At 42.4% G+C, this 25,021-nt stretch overlaps 1 protein-coding gene across 4 annotated transcripts in view; it reads right to left on the bottom strand.

The window, feature by feature from the left end:
* Nucleotides 1-25,021, bottom strand: part of PKIA (cAMP-dependent protein kinase inhibitor alpha) — a 59,317-nt gene that overhangs the window by 8,233 nt on the left and 26,063 nt on the right. Inside the window, exon 1 of one of the 4 annotated variants that reach the window (XM_073550617.1) lies at nt 12,647-12,725. The exons of the other annotated variants lie outside the window; for them this stretch is intronic. Coding sequence (XP_073406718.1) covers nt 12,647-12,652 — 6 coding nt within the window. The 5' untranslated portion in view covers nt 12,653-12,725. Of the gene's footprint in view, nt 1-12,646; nt 12,726-25,021 lie in introns of those variants that run through there. 4 annotated transcript variants of the gene reach the window in all.

Consider the following 25,021-nt stretch of genomic DNA (forward strand, 5'->3'; position numbering starts at 1 on the left):
ACTCGTACAGATCTGGAATTGATGGTTTATATTTAACAAAGGCCATCTATACGGAAAGTATTCAGACCCCTTTACATTTTTCACTCTTTGTTTCATTGCAGCCATTTGGTAAATTTAAAAAAGTTCATTTTTTTCTCATTAATGTACACTCTACACCACATCTTGACTGGAATGAAACAGAAATGTAGACATTTTTGCAAATTTATTAAAAAAGAAAAACTGAAATATCACATGGTAATACAGTCATATGTTAAAGTCTGGGCACCCCTATTAATGTTAACCTTTTTTCTTTATAACAATTTTGGTTTTTGCAACAGCTATTTCAGTTTCATATATCTAATAACTGATGGACTCAGTTATATTTCTGGATTCAAATGAGGTTTATTGTACTAACAGAAAATGTGCAATCTGCATTCAAACAAAATTTAACCGGTGCAAAAGTATGGGCACCTCAACATAAAAGTGACATTAATATTTCGTAGATCCTCCTTTTGCAAAAATAACAGCCTCTAGTTGCTTCCTGTAGCTATTAATGAGTTCCTGGATCCTGGATGAAGGTATTTGTGACCATTCCTGTTTACAAAACAATTTCAGTTCAGTTAAGTTTGATGGTCGCCGAGCATGGACAGCTCGCTTCAAATCATCCCACAGATGTTCAATGATATTCAGGTCTGGGGACTGGTATGGCCATTCCAGAACATTGTAATTGTTCCTCTGCATGAATGCCTGAGTAGATTTGGAGCGGTGTTTTGGATCATTGTCTTGCTGAAATATCCATCCCCTGCGTAACTTCAACTTCGTCACTGATTCTTGCACATTATTGTCAAGAATCTGCTGATACTGAGTTGAATCCATGCGACCCTCAACTTTAACAAGATTCCCCGTGCCGGCATTGGCCACACAGCCCCAAAGCATGATGGAACCTCCACCAAATTTTACTGTGGGTAGCAAGTGTTTTTCTTGGAATGCTGTGTTTTTTAGCCTCCATGCATAACGCCTTTTTGTATGACCAAACAACTCAATCTTTGTTTCATCAGTCCACAGGACCTTCTTCCAAAATGTAACTGGCTTGTCCAAATGTGCTTTTGCATGCCTCAGGCGACTCTGTTTGTGGCGTGCTTGCAGAAACGGCTTCTTTCGCATCACTCTCCCATACAGCTTCTCCTTGTGCAAAGTGCGCTGTATTGTTGACCGAAGCACAGTGACACCATCTGCAGCAAGATGATGCTGCAGGTCTTTGGAGGTGGTCTGTGGATTGTCCTTGACTCTTCTCACCATTCTTCTACTCTGCCTTTCTGATATTTTTCTTGGCCTGCCACTTCTGGGCTTAACAAGAACTGTACCTGTGTTCTTCCATTTCCTAACTATGTTCCTCACAGTGGAAACTGACAGGATAAATCTCTGAGACAACTTTTTGTATCCTTCCCCTGAAAAGCTATGTTGAATAATCTTTGTTTTCAGATCATTTGAGAGTTGTTTTGAGGAGCCCATGATGCCACTCTTCATAGGAGAATCAAATAGGAGAACTACTTGCAAGTGGCCACCTTAAATACCTTTTCTCATGATTTGATGCACCTGGCTATGAAGTTCAAAGCTCAATGAGGTTACAAAACCAATTTAGTGCTTCAGGAAGTCAGTAAAAAGTAGTTAGGAGTGTTCAAATCAAGAAAATGATAAGGGTGTCCATACTTTTGCACCAGTCAAATTTTGTTTAAATGCAGATTGCACATTTTCTGTTAGTACAATAAACCTCATTTGAATCCAGAAATATAACTGAGTCCATCAGTTATTAGATATATGAAACTGAAATAGCTGTTGCAAAAACCAAAATTGTTATAAAGTAAAAAGGTTAACATTAATAGGGGTGCCCAAACTTTAACATATGACTGTAAGTATTCAGACCCTTTGCTCAGTATTGAGTAGAAGCACCTTTTGAGCTAGTACAGCCATGAGTCCTTTAGGGTATGATTCAACAAGTTTTTCACACCTGTATTTGTGGATCCTCTGCCATTCTTCCTTACAGATCATCTCCAGTTCTGTCAGGTGGGATGGTGAACATTGGTGGACAGCCATTTTCAGGTCTCTCCAGAGATGCTCAATGGGGTTTAGGTCAGGGCTCTGGCTGGGCCAGTCAAAAATGGTCACAAAGTTGTTCTGAAGCCATTCCTTTGTTATTTTACAGTAGCTGTGTGCTTAGGGTCGTTGTTACAATGAAACAAAGAGTGAAAAATTTAAAGGGGTCTGAATACTTTCGTACCCACTGTTCTTCTCGTCTTTGCATGGGTTTCCTACAAGTGCTCTGTCATCCAAAATTCAAATAATTACGAATTTTAGATTGTGAGATCCAATGGGAAGCAGTGCGTGAAAATTAGAAATTAGCTAACCTTTCAGGGTTCAGTTCGGTTCGATTTGCTGAACGTTTAGACGTTTGCTGAACGGTTCGACGAATGTACCCAAACCCCATTAAACTCAATGGGAGGCCAAACTAAATGTATACACAACACCTTAAGGGGTGACAAAAAGCTTCCAAAACAGCTAAAATTAGGAGCAGACATCAATGGACCCACAGTAGAAATTTGGTAATTGGACAGCAGCAGTCAGCCATGGCCATGCATGAGGTATCAGGGTCTGGCCCAGCATTTACATTAAGATGTGGTGGCTAAGGGAGTGGTGTAAGCCTTCTTTGCTTGGAGCCCGAATACCTCATGCAACAGCAAGCACAATTTTTTTTATGTTTCCTAGCCACACTCAGGAGGCACAAACAACAATTTCATAGAGTACTATTGGTAGAAAAATTTAAGGAAAGTAGGTGACCGATCAATTGACCCACAGTAGAACCTTTTATAATAGCACAGCAGCAGTCAGCCATGGGCCATGCATGTGGTATCAGGGTCTGGGCCAGCATTTACAGCTTTGAATTTAAGTTTAAATTAAGACGAGGTGGGTGAGGGACCAGTGTAGGCCGGTTGTGCTGGGAGCTCCGATACCTCATGCAACAGCTCAAACTTCTTTTTTGCTCAGCCACATTCAGGTGGCATAAATATCAGCTTGGTAGACTGCTAATGGTCAAAAAAATTAAGGATAGTAACACAGGTAGTTGACTGATGAATAAACCCACAGTAGAAATCTTAGAATTTCACAGCAGCAGTCAGCAATAGGCCGCATGTTGTATCAGAGTCTAAGCCAGCATTTAGAGTGAGGAATTGAAGTTTTAATTAAGACATGGAGGCTAAGAGAGCGGTGTAAGCCTTCTTTGGTGGAAGCCCTGATACCTCATGCAACAGCTCATTTTTTTTTCCCAGCCACTCAGGTGGTACAAGTGTCAGCTTGGTAGAGCACTAATGTTAGAAAAATGTAAGGATAGTAACACTAGTAGTTGACTAAAAGTAAGTGCAAGCCTGCCGGTCTGGGAACCATACTGCAAAAGGCACCACACATGAAGGAGACCCAACTTGGAGTAGAAATATTTTTGAAAATTAGGGGCTGACAATAGGAAATGTGGCATCAATTTACCTACAGTAGAAATTTGATAATGACTCAGCAGAAGTCAGTCATATGCCTTGAATGATATATCAGGGTCTGGGCCAGCATTTAGAGCTTTAAATTTAAGTTTCAATTAAGACTTGGTGGCTAAGGTAGCAGTGTAAGACTTTTTATCTGGGAACCCTGGTACCTCATGCAACAACTCAATTTTTTTTTCCCCAGGCACACTCAGATGGCACAAACATCAGTTTCATACAGTACTTTTGGTAGAAAAATCTAAGGAAATTAACACAGGTAGTTGACTGAAAGTGAGTGCAGGCTTGCCTGGTTGGGAGCCCAAATTACACAGGCAACCCTCCAGATGGAGACCCAACTTGGAGTCTCTACATTTTAAAAAATAATTGTCACACACCACTAAAGTGGCATCCATTTCCACAGAGTAGAAACAGTATAATAGGCCTCTAAAACACCTTCCACCACAGGCAACCCACCAGATGGAGAACCAAGTTGTAGTCTCCATATTTCAAAAAAATGTTTCTAACATCAGCAAACAGTAGCAACAGCAGGTACAGAAGACTCCATAAAGATGTCACAGACTGCAATAATGCTAGACCAATGCATGACAGTGAAAACGACACCATCGCCTGGTCTGCTCAGACTGCGATTGGGGTGCAGAAGTCATTGGAGATCCATGACTTGTTCATTTTGATGAATGTTAGGTGGTGTACACTTTCAAGTGGCAGCCAGGTGCGCTTATCCATGAGGACACCACCAGCAGCGCTAAACTCACGTTCTGAGAGAATGCTGGCTGTCGGGCATGACAGGCGAGCTCAGTCCACTCTTCCATTTTTGAAGACCAAAATGCAAAAGGGTCCAAACTCCCCCTGATGGCATTGATATTGAGCTCCAGATACTCCTGCACCATTCTCTCTAGTTGTTCACAATGTGTCAGACTTGTACTCTGTTCTGCTGATGCACATGCTGTTCTAAAAAATGTGTGAAATGACTCACAAAAGTTTTTAACATTGTCTACAATCGTGTTTCGATACTCCAGCGTGTGCGCATCACTTTCCAGGGGAATAAGCATCTGGCTAAATTTAATCTTGTACTGTGGATCTAATAAGTAGCACTATTTCTAACCCTAAGAATACAGGCATCATGTTGAAGATAGTGCAGCAAGAAGGCGCTCATGTGTCGGGCACTTCCATGAGGTCCAAGTCCATGGTGTGTTGGTGGCGGGGTAACATTTAAGGTTGCTTCCTCCATCCCCTCCCGCCAACCAAAGACAACAGAGAGAGGATCGTTATCCTCTTCATCTCCTGACTGTTGCACGTCCATCACCTCGTCCTCCTCCATTTGTTCCTCGGTTTGTGCATCTTCACTAACAGTTTGACTGGTACCATGAGCCCCTTGATCGCTGTAAGGCACCATCCCATGGCACCCATCTGTGCAATGACTGTCCAGAAATATGAAATATTGTTATCCCTTCCACATCCTCCTCTTCTTCCAACTCTTCCTCTGGGACCATCACCTCCTCACGCAGACTATTCAAAGTGTGCTCCAGTATGTAGACGACCGGAATAGTGATGATGTTGGCATCGTCAGCGTTAACCATTTTAGTAGCAATTACAAAACTGCAGAAGGGTGCAGAGGTCCTTCATCTTTGCCCACTCCTCAAGCGTGATTTGCTCCACGTCCGGACTGTTGGCCCAGGCTATGCAAAAGGAGATACTGCACCAGGGCTCATTGCTGTTGCCACAGTCGTTGCAACATGTGCAGAGTGGAATTTCACCATATCAAAACTTCACAAATCAAACGGTTAGCCGGTAGGTTGAAAGACTTCTGTAGCGATGCAAGTCAATGACCTGCGGGGTACGATCATCAGAAGTGAGCACACAGCGAGGACGTGAGTCATGCAAGGCACATATGTGAGGTTGCCCTGGCGTAGGGCCACCACCGTGTTTGCACCGTTATTGCACACGGCCTTCCCTGTCTCCAGGTTCAGTGGAGACAGCCATTGCTCTAACTCTACCTGGATAGCTGTCAACAACTCTTACTCTTGAGCTGTATGACTGTGATCCTCAAGGCATATTAATTTGAACACTGCTTGACTGCGGTGAGCCATGGCTGCGCAGTATGGAGGTGGAAGCGATTCTATCTGCACTGTTGGAACGCGTGTTGGATTAAGGGAGAGGTTGGGGCACAGGTGGAGGCCCTAGAGGAGGTGGAGGAGCAAGAAGCAGTGGAGGAAGTGTTTGATATGGAGGTTTGTCCTGCATGCCTTGAAGATTCAAAGACTTGTGGAGCAGCCCCTTGACCTCCTGCCCCCACAGCCACCAAAGTTACCAGTCAGTGAGGTATAATGCCCATGATGGGCTCTCACTCACCCTGACTATAGGGATAAACAAGTGTAGTTTCTGCAGCCAGAGACCTTTGTGAAAAGACTTGGCATTGTGACGGAGGAGGAAGATGCAGCAGATGGGGTTGATGGAACGGCCGGTGGTTGGTGAGGCCTGCAAGTCCGCATTTTAGAGCAGTGAGATTCGCAGACTAAGGCATGTTGATCGCACATATGGCAGGTCATGCTTGTAGTCAAATTATTGCAATTTTTGCCTCTACTGAGGCTTTTTTTGCAAATTTGACAGAAAACGTGTGTTGGATCATTCTTTCCGGTCTCAAAATGCTCAAGCTAGGCAACCCTTGCCGCCCCTGTGAACTCCATACTCATGACCAGTGCTGCAACAACCAGAGTTGGGGCTGATGATGCATCACCTCTTGTCTCTGTGTGGGAAGCCGTGATGTAATCTCATCTTTCTCCGCCTCCACCTCTTCTGCTGAGCTACTCAGCTGTATACCTTTAGGTTCACACCAATTGGGATCTACAACCTTATTGTCAATCTCTCTGTTCTCACACTCCTCACCCTGAGAGTCACCCTCCTCCTCTTCTTGCCCTCACACCACAGAACAGCATGCTTGTGGGTCGCCCTCCCAGGGCTGTGGGGTACTCGGTACCGGGCAGGTGTCGGTGGGATGTGTCACAGCAGCGGTGACCCGGTCCATGGCCCTGGGCGCCCAATTAATGGGGGAAATTGAATGGTAGAATGCAGTGAATGGAATAGTTCGTGACGCCACCTGTGGTGTTCGGCAAGTGAGATGTTAGGCCGATGCTGCATGCAGATTCTCTGGGGCTGGTGGTGTGTTGCAGCCAAGATGGTGAATCTCCCCACAGGTGGAGCTGTAGCCCCAGGGCAGTGTAGATGTAGGGGAAGAGGAGAGGCACAAGCGGTGTAGAAGCTGGTACCCAGATGTAACGGTGCTGGGTGCGTTGGCGCAAGAATGAATGGAGGACACCAGGGCTTGTAGTTCCAAAGCTTTACTCACAGTCTGCAGTACACACAGGTGCCTGCCTCCGTGCCGTGTCCTCCGGGTCAGGGACTCAGTCAACCTCCAGGCAAGATGGAATGCTCCCTTCCAACGCTCCGCCAACATGTACCTTTCTGAACGTCTCCTCTTATAGCGCCTTTAAGTGTGAATATCTCCTAGTACTGAGTTACACTGGAGTTCCTCCTGACAGATGTTCCCAAGAACTCTACTTGTATGGCAGACAGCTGTAGCCTGCTTCGGGGACTCCTCACTCCCGGCTCACAATCCAAGTTGCTGTTGTGCCCCAAGTCTTAGATGGGACTAGTGCATTTACAGCTCACTACTTCACCCGTGTCTGCTGCAGGACCATTAGCATCCATACAACCTTGGGGACCGGGCCCCGGCCTTGCGCTTAGAACTTCTACGCAGGGTTCTCTCCTAACCCACGTCCTCTGTTCCCTTTTACTCCTTCTTTCCGTACTAATCTCTCTCTCTTTTGGAAGATCAGGTTTCAGTTCAATGTCTTTCTCCTTTCCTTTCCCGTGCCAGCAGACCCAGGTCACTGAGGACTGCTGCAGCACCTCCTTCCTCCATCCCTCTCTCAGGGATCTTCTTTCCTCACTCCTCGCTGGAGGATGATACTACCCATTAGAGGAGGTTCTTGAAGCTGGACGCGACAGTGTGTTGTTGAGAGTCCTTGATGAGAGAATACTGAATGGGGGTACTTCTTTGGAGTGATTTATGTGGAAAAGCTTTGGTTATGATTATACCTATAATGGGGCATTGGTTGACACTACTTTGAGGGAGGTGGGAGCTGGATGTGACCCTCTCTCAGTGCTGAATGTGGTTCGCGACCTTCTCTTTAAGCTGAATGTGGCTCTCAAGGTCAGAAAGGTTGGGGACCTCTGATATAGCACCACTATCCTAGTCAAAGTAATAACTAAAGCATTAGTGGAAACGTGATGATTTACCAAACTGTAGCCGAATTTTGCCAACTTTGTGTAAAAATGCTTGAGAAAGCGAGCTCGAATCTGAACGTGCTTCGTTCGTGCCGAATTTGAGACTGGCGAACATTTTCCGAACAAGTTCGCTCATCTCTAGTGACAACATCTGTAAAGTGCTGCAACATACATTAGTGCTATATAAGCATAAAAAAGATATAATTAAAGGGGACACTCTTGATTCACATTACAACTTACAGGGCATTCCTAATAATAATGAAATTAATAACTTTTCCAAGCATCGCATTATTGTTCACAAAGCACAGTAAATGCATATTTATTGTTAATATACTTACTAAGCCTAAAGTCCCCTTATCACGTTCATTTTTTATGTCCATATGCAGTCCATTTTTAAGGACCGAAAATATTCAGTGGTGGTGTGCACGTCAGGTTTCTCACCGTCTGTCCATGTGAAAAACCCACACGAAATGTGTGCTGTACAATTGCACACTGATGACACACGGATGACATCTGTGTGTCATCAGAGTGACATGTACCCGCATTCTGTAAAAACCAGTACAGTTGTCGCTGTTCCCAGGTGCCAGGTGCTGAATTATACTTATTATTGTCACCTGATCTTCACTGAGACCAGGCGATGCTGATGGGAGTTGGAATCAGCACTCACTGTGTGTGAATATTGTGTGTTAAATACATAAATACCGTTGTGCTCAGATCTGCATGCTATAGAAGCAATCAACCTGCACAAAATGAGTGTCCCATAGTGGGACAAAGTGTAAAAGCAAGAATTAAATAAAAATATTTTTTAAATAATTGTATAAATATTTTAAAAAATAATAAAAAATCAATATTTTTTCCAACAATAAATAAATATTTAAATTAAAAAACCTAAACAATAAAACTACACATATTTGGTATCGCCGTGACCGTAACAACCTGACCTATAAAACTGTCACACTAGTTAACCCCTTTAGTGAACACCATTAAAAAAACAATGCTTTATCATCATGCCACAGAACAAAAAGTGGAATAACATGTGATCAAAAAGACGGATATTTAAAGAATGGTACCACTAAAAAAGTCATCTTGTCCTGGAAAAAAAACGGAAAAATAAAAAAGTTGTAGCTCTCAGAATAAACTGATGCAAAATAATTTTTTATATAAAATAGTTTTTATTGTATAAAAGCGCCAAAACATAAAAAAAGATATAAAGGAGGTATCGCTGTCATCATACTGACCTGAAGAATAAAACTGCCTTATCAATTTTACCACATGCGGAACGGTATAAATGCTCCCCCCAAAAAGAAATTCATGAATTGTTGGTTTTTGTTCATTCTGCCTCCCAAAAATCGGAATAAAAAAATGATCAAAAAATGTCATGTGCCCGAAAATGGTACCAATAAAAATGTCAACTCGTCCCACAAAAAACAAGATCTCATATGACTCTGTGGGCCATAATATGGAAAAATTATAGCTTTCAAAATGTGGTGATGCAAAAACTATTTTTTGCAATAAAAAGCGTCTTTTAGTGTGTGACAGCTGCCAAACATAAAAACCCGCTATAAAAACCCGCTATAAATAGTAAATCAAACCCCCCTTTATCACCCCCCCAGTTAGGGAAAAATAATAAAATAAAAAAAATATTTATTTCCATTTTCCCATTAGGGTTAGGGTTAGGATTGGGGTTGGGGTTAAGGTTGGGGCTAAAGTTAGGGTTAGGGTTGGGGCTAAAGTCATGATTATGGTTACGATTGGGATTAGGGTTAAGGTTGGGATCAGGGTTAGGAGTGTGTTGGAGTTATCGTTGGAGTTAGAATTGGGGGTTTCCACTGTTTAGGCACATCAGGCGCTCTCCAAACGCAACATGGCATCTGATCTCAATTCCAGCCAATTTTGCATTGAAAAGTCACATGGCGCTCCTTCCCTTCCGAGCTCTGCCATGCGTCAAAACCATGGTTTACATCCACATATGGGGATGGGGACAAATTGCACAACTTTTGGGGTCCAATTTCTCAGGTTACCCTTGGTAAAATAAAACAAATTGGATCTGAAGTACATTTTTTGTGAAAAAAAGTTAAATGTTCATTTTTTTTAAACATTCCAAAAATTCCTGTGAAGCACCTGAAGAGTTAACAAACTTCTTAAATGTGGTTTTGAGTACCGTCAGGAGTGCACTTTTTAGAATGGTGTCACTTTTGGGTATTTTCTATCATATAGACCCCTCAAAGTGACTTCAAATGTGATGTAATCCCTAAAAAAAAATGGTGTTGTAAAAATGAGAAATCGCTGGTCAACTTTTAACACTTAAAACTTCCTAACAAAAAAAATTTTGTTCCAAAATTGTGCTGATATAAAGTAGATATGTGGGAAATGTTACTTAATAAGTATTTTATGTGACATACTGTATCTCTGTGATTTAAGGGCATGAAAATTCAAAGTTGGAAAATTGGGAAATTTTCAAAATTTTCACCAAATTTCCATTTTTTCCCACAAATAAACGCAAGTAATATCAAAGAAATTTTACTATTTACATGAAGTACAATATGTCACGGGAAAACATTGCCAGAATCACCAGGATCCATGGAAGCGTTCCAGAGTTATTACCTCATAAAGGGACAGTGGTCAGAACTGTAAAAATTGGCCTGGTCATTACCATGCACACCACCCTTGGGGGTAAAGGGGTTACTTTTGTCACCACTGGTCACAGGCAGACGTGTTCTCACACTCACCGTGTTCTGGCAGGCGTGGTGAGCGGTTGAATCACTGATGTCACTGCTCACCAAACCATCTGGATCGTCGTAAGGGAGTGTTTATTTCAATTAAAGGACTTTACTCTGTGTCTTTATTAAATTTGATGATCGAGTTAGTAATGAGGGTGTCTTCATTACTAACCCCTGGGCTTCATGTTAGCTTACTTTACAAAGCTGACATCAACTCCACAACTCTTACCCCACTTGCCACCGCATCAGGGCAAGTGGGGAGAGTGGAGGTTAAGAGCCAAAATTGGTGCAACTAATGGATGTGCCATTTCTGTGGCAGCTGATATTCATAGTCTGGGAGGGGGCCAAAATCCATGGCCCCTTCCAAGGCTATTAATATCAGCCTGCAGAGGCCTGTTTAGACTTTGCAGGTTACTAAATATATGGGGGATCCCATGTAATTTTTTTGGGGGCCCCCTATAATAACCAGGAAAGGCTAAGAAAACAGCCATGAGTTGTTATTAATATGATGGGAACCTTTATGGCTATTTGCCCCTTCCCAAAATATTAACATTGGCTTTCCTTCAGCTGGTTAAGAAAAGAAAGGGGGGGACCCCACACCATTTTTTTATTTATTTATTTAATGCATGATATACATACAGCGGGTGCTGACTGCAACTCCCATCAGCGTCGCTTGGTTATGCTGATCGAACGGAGACCAGGCAAAAAAGATGAGAGCTGCATTCAGCACCCTGCACCTGGGAACAGCACTAACGGTACTGCTTTTCACAGGTGCCGGTAAGTGTCACACTTATGTGACACACGAATAAAACACGTATGTTACACATGGACATGCAAACACAGATAGCACCGGTACTGTTTTTTTCAGTACTGGTAATATCAGGATGTGTGAAGGGGGCCTAACATGAGGCAGAATTGGTGGTCCTATTCTTGTTTTCTAAAACTACTTTTCCCAGCAGTACTTTCTTCTTCTCCATGCTGCAGACCTCCTCCCTCTTCTGTGTGCTCCAGACAACTCCCACCTCTTTGAGCTATTATCAAGCAAATCTAAGTGTAGCATTCAGCTTATCCATCTGTGCACAATCTGCTCTAGTACAGGACTTTGTTTGATTGATTTCATCTCCTGCCATCTACATCAGTATAGCTGCAGTGTGGTTTTACATCATTAGCTGGTTCTAGCAGAACTCACTTGTCCCAAACGCCTCCACTATAGCAATGTAGATCTGTGTTTGTTACCTGCTGTTGCACTTTATTGAAGCATATGTCAGAAGATAATCCTCTGTCATATACATCAGTAGAGAGGCATTTGCAGTTCAACATCACTTGTCTCTCAGCAGCAGGAACAAACAGCTCAACTAACATGAGCCCCTGTCTACAGAGCCTCATCCTGCAGTATATTAATCTTCTCAGCTCCTGTACACAGAGAACCCTCCTGCAGTATCTATCTTTTCAGCTTCCTGCATACAGTCCATCCTGGGAGCTTTGTTCTAGGCATGTCAGAGAGAATAAATATGCTGGCTTGATGCATTGCACTGCACATGATCGAATATGAGCTAGAACTACCTGGAGGGTTGTCTTTAGGGGGGGTGATATGTGCAACTTGGAGCAGATTTCAAAATAGGCTGTATTGGGACAAATAAATATATGTACTGTATACATTTTTCTAAAACCACCTTGTGATTTTGGAAATATTCTTTTAATGAGCACCCTTAATGATAATTACAGTATGTAGTTTAAACGCAAAAAATACAGTGACAAAGCACCGACATGTTATGAAACAACATAACAACAACATGAAACAACCAAGTACATGAGCCTTTATTTTTTCTGGAATTACAGAGCACTGTAGCTGTGATGGAGGGTTATCAGAGTAGAGTCAGGTTTTCTAAATGCATAGCCCAACATGAAAAGTACATGTATACCCTCTACTAATTTGATATTGTGAGAAGTCAGATACTTTTACATAGTTGTTGCAGAGCACAATGTTTTCTGAGTATTACACTAGAGAGCCATGATTTCTATTTATGTGCACTGCTCCATTAACGTTCTAAATATATAAACCTGCTTAAAACTAAAATAAATCTTTAGTGCTTAGGACTGTGCCTGATACCCATGACTCACCATCATTAGCAGGTGCCGAGTCCTTATGCATAATCTGTTTCTGCTTCCCGCATTGCGTAATTAGCCAATGTGATATCTGGCAGCAATAAGAATTTTGATAAATATCATTTGTCCCAATGAAGTGCTTTTGCAAAAAAAAAAAAGGCATTAATAAATCATCACAAACTGAATGAATACCCAGTAAACCGTCGATCCTACTAACTGGATCTCTGCATGGAAAAATCTATGTTCTGAATCAAGTACATCATTCCTCATAGTCAACTGGGTTATCCATTCTCATGAAAGTAGACTCCAAATGTTCTAAAATGGCCAAATAAAAAAATAAAACAGGTTCTCACCCTCTCCCCGGGTCTTGTACCAGCTCCCCATCACAGCTGCAGTCAGCGGTTGTGTCGAGGTAGACAGCATTGTTGACGTGACGTCCCCATTATAGCAAAAAACACAACCGATCAATGATGGAGAACCGGCGATGGACTCAGGGAGGGTGAGTACATGCTCTGTCTGTTATTTTGCAAAGTTTGGGTTTTATTTTCCTGAAAGTGAAAAACGCCCTATAATATTTATTGACAGGGAGCACCAACTCCAAACCAGCTCAGTCTACAGGGTGTCTCTGGAATGGGTAATAAAGGCTCATTAATTATCAACCTGTCTAAACAGTCTGGCAATCACCCAACGAGCAACCAAAACGGGCATTTGTCAGGTGAAACTATTATTTATGCAAGCTTAAAATTCATTCTTGTCAGCAGCACATCTTCTTAAGCTAACCGAGGAAGTGCTGCCGATAATGTGATGTTCCATGTGCTCAGGGTAATGTAATAACAATTGTTCGGTACACTTGGAAGTGCGTTTGACTGTCTAAACAGACCATTAAAAAGCTGCAGACTGGCTCATATGCAGCCAATCAACGGTCTATAAATGGCCACGGCCGTCCCGTCTAAATGAACTTTTACAGCAGAAGGTTTAGTTTAGATTGAAAAATCTGAACAATGGATTGTCACATCTTTAGTGATTGGTGCAATCGTAACTGCAAAATTGCTCGGAAAGAACCCATAGTAACAAGGAAAAGTAACATCTGTCCCCAGCTCCTCATAAACAGAGTCTTAGAAGAAAAAAATTGACCCAATTCATGAACAATGACGTTTTTCACGCTGGTCAAACTCTCCTCGTTCATCAAGCCCCTTAATGAATCTGGAACATCAGCTGACTTAAGAGCTCCTCGCCACAAATCCTACTCCATACAGGGACTGGAGTAATATTTGTGATATAAGGAACGCTGTCGCTTGGCATGAATTTGCTGAACGTGGGTTTCCATGCCCCCATCCCACCCAAGCTCTGCCCACTTCAGTTAGTACAAAAAAGCGAGATCTAGTCACGATCTTGGGGTCTCACTGGAAGGTTGTGGGATTCTGCCTTGCCAGGAATCTACAACCCAGATGTATGGGCACCAGTTTTCGCCAAAACGTCAGTTGACACTAATGAGCGTTCTGCTAATAACTTTAACATTTCCTTTTTTCACGGATGAAAATCGGGCACTATTTTATACCACCTTGTGAACTTAGCCTTTTATGTACAGTCGCTTTAAGGCTCCGGGGACATGTTGTACTTTACAGCTCCATAGGAGTCACTTTGCGAGACTCAGTAATTAAAGAAAATGCAGCTTTTAAAATATATTACATATACAGAATTGAGAGACTAGTTTGTAGAGCCCAAACTACACTGGATTGGGGTATCCACATTTTTCTTACTTAATTGCATGTAATTGAGGCTACAAAAACATTTTTATAATTTGGTAATACATGCAATTACTGTATGGCTTCCATAGCCTCTGTGTTGCTTTGTGGCGGCAGAATGAGTTAATTAAGAATCAATCAGTAGGCTCGTTAAGATGGTCTAAAGAGGAGTTTACAACTCTTTTATCTGTCTTTGGGCACACTCGTATAACTGGGTATGAGATTGGAGCTCAGTGCACAGAATAGCCGGTGGATCCCCCAACCCAAGCATCACAGCTTCATGTATTCCTATGCAGATGTCACGCTTGGTTAGGAGACCCGCCGGACAGTCTGTGCACTGCGTTCCGATCTCAGCCCGATTTTTATGGCCGTCTGACTGCACCATTTTTTTTAGCCTCTTTTTGCTGATTTATGGACACAGACCACATCAAAGTTGAAAGTGCAGAAAATGAAGATCCCCTAAAGGCCGAATGATGCAAAATACTTATTAGCAATAATGTTTTTTTTAGCACCAAATACACGTATTTAAGTAAAAAAAAATTCTAAATAGTTGACAATACCTTCAAATTTTTCAAATTCATTTTTTACTCTCCTGCTTTCAATACTCTAAGGAAGAGGGGGCTTATTGTTTGTAGGACAAGAAAAATTAGATCAGAGCAATATAATGTACAGTATCTGACAGCATTAGAAATGACTTTTATAAATCTGCCAACGCGACAGAAAAACTCCCTTTGATATATAAAAAATTGAAAAAATTGGAGGCATAGAATCTGTCTTCAAAAGATGGCTGGCTCAAGATTGATCCTCAGTCCTCACCCATGTTGGTCGCAGTGTTTGTCAGCAGTCTGCCAGTTATACACATTATACATTATGGTCTATCTTTTTAAGGGCCCCGTCACACATAGCGATCTCACTAGCGAGATCGCTGCTGAGTCACAAGTTTTGTGACACAACAGCGATCTCACCAGCGAGATCGCTGTGTGTGACAGCGATCAGTTACCGGCCCCCCTGTCGGTATCGCTGATCGCTGTAGGAAACCGCTGGACATTTTGTCGCCGGTCTCCCGCTGGCCAGCACGCATCGCTGCGTGTGACAGGCGGGAGACCAGCGATCTGCTGGTAACTAACGTACACATCGTTACGTTGTGTACGTTAGTTAACAGCTCCCTGCATCAGCACGCTGGTAACTAACAAACACAGCGATGCCGCGCACTCGGCATCGCTGTGCTGATCGCTGGTGAAGCTGTCTGTGTGACAGCTCACCAGCGATCACATAGCGACTCACCAGCGATCCTGACACGTTGATATCATTGTTGGGATCGCTGGTGAGTTGCTATGTGTGACTCCAGCCTAAGAACTTGATTCTGTCACATGCCCCATCCTGAGTGACACGGCCAGCAGGCCGATAACTGATACAACAGGACGTGGCACATGTGATTGTCCTATGTGACATGGCTCGCAGGCCGGTAACTAATACAATAAGACAAAAGGGGAAATAGGGAAAACCTGGGTAACAATAACAATGGTGGCCCTGCGATAGAGAATGGGGACGTGGAGACCTCCTGCACTCCCCTGTGTCAGTGTCTCTACACTCCTAACGTTCCCTAGGCTGGTTCCGCACTACATGAGGCATGGGACAGAAATGTAAGATAAACAAGACACAAAGACAAAACAGGGATAACAGAAAACTACTGTCATACAAAAGCACTCACCAGCATTAGGGAGGAGGACAGGGGGAATAAACTAAATTGGAATAAGGATGAGGAAATACACTCATACATACTACAGCAAACTGTCACGATCCATGCTGGATTGTGACAGATAAAAGCACATGAAACCTTTTATTTGATAATGTGATGTCACGGGTGACTGGATACTCCGCCTCCAGCAGGGCGAATTTCTATGACACCCGTGACCCTGGATACACCGCCTCCAGCAGGGCGAATTTAAACAATGAAACGTGCAGCTGGATACAGCTCCTCCAGCAGGCGAATTTCAAATTTCAATAGTTACACGTGTATCTGGATACACCGCCTCCAGCAGGGCAAATTTACAGGGATAAGGGAAACACCCGGGAAACCGATACAATGGAGGGCCCTGCAATAGGGAACGGGGATGTGGAGACCTCCTGCACTCCCCTGAGTCAGTGTCTCAACACTCCTGACGGTCCTTAGGCAGGTTCCGCACCTGGCGACAAGCAGGATACCTAAAAACCCTAGCTCGCCCTGCACCTATCCCTTTCTAATGAATTGTACGGTGCAGAAACTAATCCCACCACTGCACTAAAACACACGTAAGGAAAGTTACAAACAGGGAAAAACCACTTAGCTTTGCTCTGTTGCTATTGCTCCCAGCAACAGAGTCCAGCACCTGAGTGCAGCTTTCCTCCTGAATAGCTGCTACTTCACCAAAGCTTTGTCAGAGCTGCAAGGAACTCCTCACTGTTGCTCCTTCCACACCCGGACTCTGACTGAGCTGCATGAAACTCTTCTCTAGCTCCTTCCTCCACCAAGGATGTGTTATGAGTGAGTCACCGAGGAGGAAAAAACAAAAAGCAAGCTAAGCCCAGAAAACCGGAGAGGTTGGTAACTAGCGGATTGCAGACCCCTGATCCTATCCACAACAACTAGCAGTAGCCATGGAGCATGCCTACGGTGGTCCTAGATGCCTTGTCACGGCCGGAGAACTAAATAAGCCTAAAGAAAGAAAGAGAAAATCTAAACTGCCCCAGAGCAGACCCCAAAGCAATAGACAGCCCCCAATATGTATTGTCGGTGAAACAAGATGAAAACACAGACACAGGTAGAAAGATAGGCTGAGCAAACGATGGGGCCCTCGCTAACTAGAAAGGACAGGAAAGAAAAGCTGCTGTCTGCAATCATGCAAAACCTGCCAAAAAGAATGTCCAACACGTCTGATAGAAAAAGGCCCTGAAGTCGCTAGACTTCAAAACACTATATCAGCACTCAGGTATATTCTGAAGACAGAGCAAAAGAGATCAACTGATCAGAGACAAAATGGGGATTCAGCCCAGTCCCAGCCAGTAAACCAGACAAAAACTCATATGAACAATAGCAGAGAAAACTTAGCTTTAGGAAGGCAGGAACCAAACTGGAAACCAGGAGCCACAGTCAGGAAAAATCACCAGCAAGAAACTAGGGAGTAGGCTACCCTTAAACCCAATCAGAAACTCCTGATGTCCAATCGCAGTCCTCTTCCTCAGGTGGCCGGTCTCTGCCATTTAGATCAGCTTCATTACCTCCCTTCACCAACAGAGGGAGTCCAGATAGAGAACTCACTACTCCTGTCAGCACAGCCAACTCCATAACCCTCACCAGAAGCCAGAGGCAAACCCGAAAATGAGCTCACAACAGGATGGTTGGAAATGATCAATATTACCAACAGTGAGTGAGACCACCTGACTCTCCTTTATAGGCAAGAGCCAGAGCAATCACACCTGCTAGTGATTCCCGTGTAATAATACTAGCCACCACCGGGGGGGGGGCAAAGCTAGAACTAAAGACACCACTGTGTAATGACCCTAATGGCCACTGGGGGCAAAACTAACTTTAAGCAACCAGCTTAAAGGAAAATAAAGGTTACATGTGCTTTTATCTGCCACAATCCAGCATGGATCGTGACACAAACAGATCACTACTACTACAACTCCACTCCAACCACTCAGCTTTAGCACACAGCACAGGAAGACAAAACTTTCACTCGCAAGGACTAAACGCCAGTATACAGTATATAGAGGGAGAAAATGATAAGCAGTTGCAGCTGAGACCAACCATGCTGTGTGGTCACAACCAGCATGGAATGAGTCCATAACCTTCTCAGCACTGAAGGAAATCCATGTAATATAGGACAAAAATCACACCATCTCTAAAAAAGACCTGCGATTCATTACTTGACGTGACTATCTCACTCCAGGTCTTCCATGGAGATGTTACACCCTAGTGACATGTAAAGATAGCTAGATAGACAGACAAGTAGACAGACAGGTAGGCAGACAGATAGACAGATAGATATGGATAGATAGATAGATAATAGATAGATAACTATATGATCCTATTGGTTTTACTGTAGATTATTCTATTGTTCTAAATTGAACATTCATTTCTTCTTCATCCACATGTGACTTTGTTCTGCTTACTTGTGTCACAATGTTTCATGCCGCTAACAAGACTGCTGTTATTTTAGAATATTTCTGTGAACCACCAAGGAATGATGGGCAGATACAGTCCCACTCATAGACATTTAATGCACAATCATAACCACATTTTAGAAATCTGATGATCCAATGTCCACATATTATGCTATTATGCAGCCAAAGCAAAACCCCTAAATGCTCCCAGCAATGTCATTCAGAAGTACAGTATATACAAATATATGAACTGAACACACATCCCCGAGGATAAACTCTGAACAATATATTATATATAAAAATACAAATTAAACATTTAATGGAAATTAGAGCGTAGTCTGTGTTCTACGGTTGGTGTGATTGACCTACATGTAGTGAGCAGTACAAGCAGATGAAGGGCAGCACAAGCTTTCACTACAACCAAGACCTAAATCTACTCACTTATAGATTTCTTGCTTATGGAATCCTCGTGACGGAGGCCTTAAGGGTGATATTTACATCTCACGCTGACACCCTGCAGCAACCATTGCTGCCGGTCTATTTATGGTTTGCTATGTCATCTCTTGCTAAAGACTGTGACAGCTGTCCCCATAAGTGGTGTTTTAACCAACTACAAAGTCCTCGCAGCCAGTTAATTCAATCCTCCACTTCTCAGATCCGACACAAACCCACTCAGATTCTTACACATTATCATATATTTACACTGTAATTCTGCTTTCTGTACCAATCACTTCTTGCATTGATTCCTATGTAACGCTTATTTATTATTATATTTATTATGCTTTGCTTATATAGCACTATCTTATTTGGCAACGCTTTACATACATTATCATCACTGTCACCAATGGGGTTCACAATCTGTTTTCTTACGCTAACATTTTATCATTTTGCATGCCGGTTTTGTTTTTAGGTATCACCGTCAGATGTGAAAAGTGAATACAGCAGGTGAAATGAGTAATGAACATGTCACCAATTTTCTAAGTAGCTATATTGCTAAAGGTGCTATTGGCATGAAATTCTCATCACATGTCAGTAAAAACCCATCCGATCCACACAGGCAAAGAAATCAAACCGCAGATGTCCATAAATTAAGTTATGTGTAATAATGAGAAATGACGCTGGGAAAAAGTATTGAACACTCTTACTGAAATGTAATTAATGCTTAATACTAAAGTCTTTGTTGGTGATTACATCTTCAAAACGCCTCCTATGTGGAGAAACTAGTCGCATGCATTGCTCAGGTGTGATTTTGGCCCATTCTTCCACACAAATACTCTTCAAATCCTGAAAGTTCCGTGGGCTTCTTCTATGAACTGTGAGCTTTAGTTCCTTCCAGAATTGTTTTAAAGGATTCAGGTCAGCCGATTGGCTGGACAATTCTTGCATTTTCTTTCTCTGTACCCAATTGAGAGTTTCCTTGGTTGTGTGTATAGGATCATAGTCTCAATTTTTTTAAGTTTTGGTTTGGTTTCTTGTACTTTTTACAAACAGTGACATGGCTCCATTTGTTTTGGGATGGTCATTTTATTTACAGTGGCATATGAAAGTTTGGGCACCCCTGGACAAAATTACTGTTATTATGAACAGTTAAGCAAGTTGAAGATGAAATTATCTTAAAAAAAAGCCTAAAGTTAAAGATGACAAATTTCCTTTATATTTTAGGCAACAAAATTTTGTCATTTTTATTAATTTAAAATATTACAAAAAGCAAAAAGCTCCTATGCAAAGGTTTGGGCATCCTTGGAGATTTTTGTGCTCAAATAACTTTGACTAAAGTTTCAGATATTAATTAGCCTGTTAGGATTTTAGGGTTATGGCTTGTTCACTATCATCATTAGGAAAGGCCAGGTGATGCCAATTTCCCAGCTTTATAAAAACCCAGCCTCCTCTAACCTTGTGCCAAAACCAGCAGCCATGAGTTCTTCTAAACAGCTGCCTAGCCCTCTGAACATGAAAATAGTAGAGGCTCTCAAAGCAAGAGAAGGCTATTAGAAGATAGCAAAGCATTTTGAAGTTGCACTTTCATCAGTTTTAAGTGTAATTAAGAAATGGCAGTTAACAGGAACAGTGGAGGTCAAGATAAGGTCTGGAAGACAAAGCAAAATTTCAGTGAGAGCTGCTCATAGGTTTGCTAGAGAGGCAAATCACTGCCTCTGTAAAAGACCTTCAGATTTATCAGACTCTGAAATTGTGGAACATTGTTTACTGTTCATACACCTGCATAAATATGGCCTTTGTGGAAAAAGTCATCAGAAGAAAACCTCTTCTGTGACCTCACCATAAAATTCAGCATCAGAAGTATGCAAAAGAACATCTAAACAAGCCTAATGCATTTTGAAAACAAGTCCTGTGGACCGATGATAAAATAGAACTCTTTGGCCACAAGGGTCAAAGGTATGTGTGGAGAAAAAAGGCACATAGTTTTAGGGAAAGAACATCTCACCAACCATTAAGCATGGGGGTGGATTAACCATGCTATGTGGTTGTGTGGTAGCCACAGGCACAGGGAATATTTGACGGTTAAAGGGAAGAATGTATTCAATGAAACTTCAAACAATTCATGATGCAAACATAACACCATCTGTAACAAAGCTTCTACAAATGGATAATGATCCTAAACATATGTCATAATCAACAGTAGACTACCTCAAAAGGTGCAAGCTGAAGGTTTTACAATGGCCCTCACAGTCCCCTGATCTGAACATCATTGAAAATTAGTGGCTAGACCTCAAAATAGCAGTGTATGCAAGACGACCCAGGAATCTCACAGAACTGGAAGAATTTTCCGAGGAACAATGGCTGAAAATCCCTCAAATAAGAAATGGAAGATTCTTGACTGGCAGCAAAACACGTTTACAAACTGTGATACTTTCAAAAAGGGGCTGATACTAAGTACTAACCATAATAATTCAAATATGTCCAAAGAACACAATTGAGGTGCTAGACACTCTAAATTTAGAATCCACACTCTCCAAAATAGTGGTATTTTACCGCCTAAGGACACAAAGTGATTCCAGCAAAGATATTAAAATCATGATTTATTAATATATACTTAAAAAAAAGAAGGAAAGAAAATAAGAAAAAAAATGACTGGGAATAAACCTCCATAGCGTGATGTGCTCAGAACAAAATAAGGCTTGTTCAACCATACAATTCAAGATCAATGACATTGGAATGTAATTCATGTAATGCACAATTAATTACCATGTATACCAATACATCCAGTTCCACCTTTTTAGTGGTATATAGAAATATAAGGGGTTCTTAGTGCAAGGGAGGAATCCAATCAATAACTACTCATTGAAAGACTGTTATATAGGTCTGCATGATAACTTATATTTACAAAGAGCAGCAATGATTTTATGCATTTATTGCATTGTAAAGTGCCATGAAGAAATTGGTAGGTAGAAAAAAATTACATCACCATAAATGATTAGAGGTAACAAGATTCGATGGAATACCAGGACAGCCGCTCATCCCCGACCCCTACGCCATTTTGCCAAAGCTTCTTCCGGGGGTATGTCACACACCTTGATATTATAATTGGTAAAATCATAATCCTATTGCACTTCTTAAGGACAATACCCTCTCACATAGCTAACGATGGGTGTCAAGCGGCTCCATGCTTGATAGAGGAGATATTATATTAGCCGTATGAATTTATATTCTGTATTAACAGACAGAAACAGCTGCTGTTTGGTGCAAGACAAGGGTGAATGTGACAACCGGATCGTGTCAGCTGTTGTGATTAAAAAAAAATCACTCGAAGACTCAAGAACAGTAACACACCCTGTAAATGTCTAAGAGGGACCAAAATGGAAAAGCCTGGCTCTATGCAGACATAAAATACTTTTCATTATAGTTTCTGTGTGGTTGATTTCTCTTTGCAGTGTATCATATTATTTCATCACTAAATATACGTAAGTGCTGCAAATATTACAAAATCTCATAATTTAAAAAATTGTACTGTGAGTAAGCAGATTTAGACTGCAGTGCCTTGGATTCATAAAAAGAACTTATTGTGTGAAGTTATCCAGAGTTCATGTTGAATTTTTTTGTGTAGATCCTGATATAGTCTTTAAACAAGTTTAGCATCCCCTGGTGGAGCAAAGTGTCCAATGTTTAATGTACTGTAGGTGCAGATAAGTTAATCTATCCAACGTATGGTTCTGAGATCCATGAGCTGGGCCGCAGGTGGCTCAGAAATTAGTAATATTGTTTTGCACTGTGGTCTTAGGTTGTAAACTGGCCAAGAATAACATCTGCATGTAATTTGTATGGTCTCATCATGTCTGCTTGTGTTTCCTCAACATATTCTGGTTAGAGATGGGAGAACCCGAACAGTAAAGTTTGGCATCCGTACTGAACATCTACTGTTAGGGCACAGACACCAAACACAAACTTCACCAGGAAGTCCGTGTTACTGTTCAGGTTCGGCTACCCGAGCATCGGGTGTTTGTCACTCTGTCATGTGCATGACAGCGTGGCAAACATCGCTTCTGATCAGCGGTGTAATCATCCCCACTGTTCAGAGAGCTGCGGTTCCCATGCTGTCAAATGATAGAGTGAGCCCTCAGCTGTAATCGGAGGTATAAAGTTTACCTCCGGTCACTGGTGTCAGCTGATGGGACTGCTGCTCCCATCATCAGACACCTGCAGCCACTAATAACATTGAGAGCAGGAGCAGCAGATGGGGGTATTCATCAGCTGCTCCTGCGCTGTAAATAAATAATTTAAAAAAAACGGCCTGGGTTCCCCTGTATTTTTGCTAACCAGCTGGGTAAAACTCACTGCTGGGGGCTGCAACCCTCAGCTGTCAGCTTTAGCAAGGCTAGTTATCAAGAATAGAAGGGGCCCCATACTGTTTTTTTAATTATTTAAATAAATAATAAAAAAAGCATGGGGTCCCCCCATTTTTAACAGCCAGCCTTGCTAAAGCAGACAGCTGGGGGCTGGTATTCTCAGGCTGGTAAGGGGCCATGGATATTGGCCCCCCAGCCTAAAAATAGCAGCCTGCAGCTGCCCAGAAAAGGCACATCTATTAGATACGCCAATTCTGGCGCTTTGCCCTGTGGGGTGTATTGTCAGGTGACATCAAGCCCCGAAGTTAGTAATGGAAAGGCATCAATAAGACATCCCCATTGCTATCCCCATAGTCACATCTTAAGAAAACACAAACACCCAGAAAAAAGTATTTTAATTGAAAGAATGACACAGACTCATTTAATAATCTTAATTAAACAATACTTATGACCTCACCTAATTCCACCACAGCCCTCGATCTCCTGTAATAAAGCTAAAATAAAAACACAACATATCATACCTGTCCGGCGATCTGTCCCTCGTCATAGTCCATGTCTGGGGAATAAACAGTTTTTAACCTGGACGCTGCCAAGATGCAACTGTCCAGGCTAAGAACCACTGGTAACTGAGCAGCTGCGAGCGCGGCCTCTGACCGGTGGTGATGTCATCGAGGTTACGTCTGGTCACTGAGGCTCTGTTCCCAGCCGGGCTGAACTGCGGTGACCTTGGTGAGATCTCCGCTAGCAGTGTGAGCGTTTTTCTCACGGTGATAGCGGGGATCTCACTGAGGTCATCAGAGTTCAGCTCAGCTGGGAATGCAGTCTCAGTGACATCACCGATAGGCACTAATGCTGCACTCACAGGAGCTCATTCACCAGTGGTTTTCAGCCTTGACGGTTGCATCTTGGCACCATCCAGGTTGAAGACTATTTCTCCCCAGACATGGATTACGGCGTGGGACAGAACGGCGGACAGGTATGGTATATTGTTGTTTTATTATTTTAGTTTTATTACAGGAGATCAAGGGCTTCGGTGGAATTGGGCAAGTATAATTTAATTAAGATTATGAGTCTGTGTCATTCTTTCAATTAAAGAACTTTTTCTGGGTGTCTGTGTTTTCTTACAATGTGACTATGGGGTTAATAATGGGTGTGTCTTATTGACGCCGCTCCATTACTAACCTCAGGGCTTGATGTCACCTGACAATACAAGGGTCACAACAACCACCCCAATTATCACCCCACTTGCCACCGCTACAGGGCAAGTGGGAAGAGCCGGGCAAAGCGCCAGAATTGGTGCATCTAATAGATGTGCCTTTTCTGGGCAGCTGCAGGCTGCTATTTTTAGGCTCGGGGGCAATATCCATGGTCTCTTACCAGCCTCAGAATACCAGCTCCCAGCTGTCTACTTTAGCAAGGCTAGTTGTCAAAAATGGGGGGTACTCCACGTTGTTTTTTAAATTATTTATTTAAATATTAAAAAACAGCGTGGGGTCCCCTCTATTCTTGATAACTAGCCTGGCTGAAGCTGACAGCTGTGGGTTGCAGCCCCCCAGCTGTGAGTTTTGCCTGACTGGTTAGCAAAAATACAGGGGAACCCACGCAGGTTTTTTTTAAATTATTTTTTTACAGCGCAGGAGTGGCTGATGAATACTCCCATCCGACCGCATCTGCTTTCACTGTAATTAGCAGCAGCA

Source organism: Dendrobates tinctorius, unplaced genomic scaffold (genome assembly GCF_039654945.1).
Source record: "Dendrobates tinctorius isolate UK_male_01 unplaced genomic scaffold, ASM3965494v1 ptg000165l, whole genome shotgun sequence".
Classification (NCBI taxonomy): Eukaryota; Metazoa; Chordata; class Amphibia; order Anura; family Dendrobatidae; genus Dendrobates; species Dendrobates tinctorius.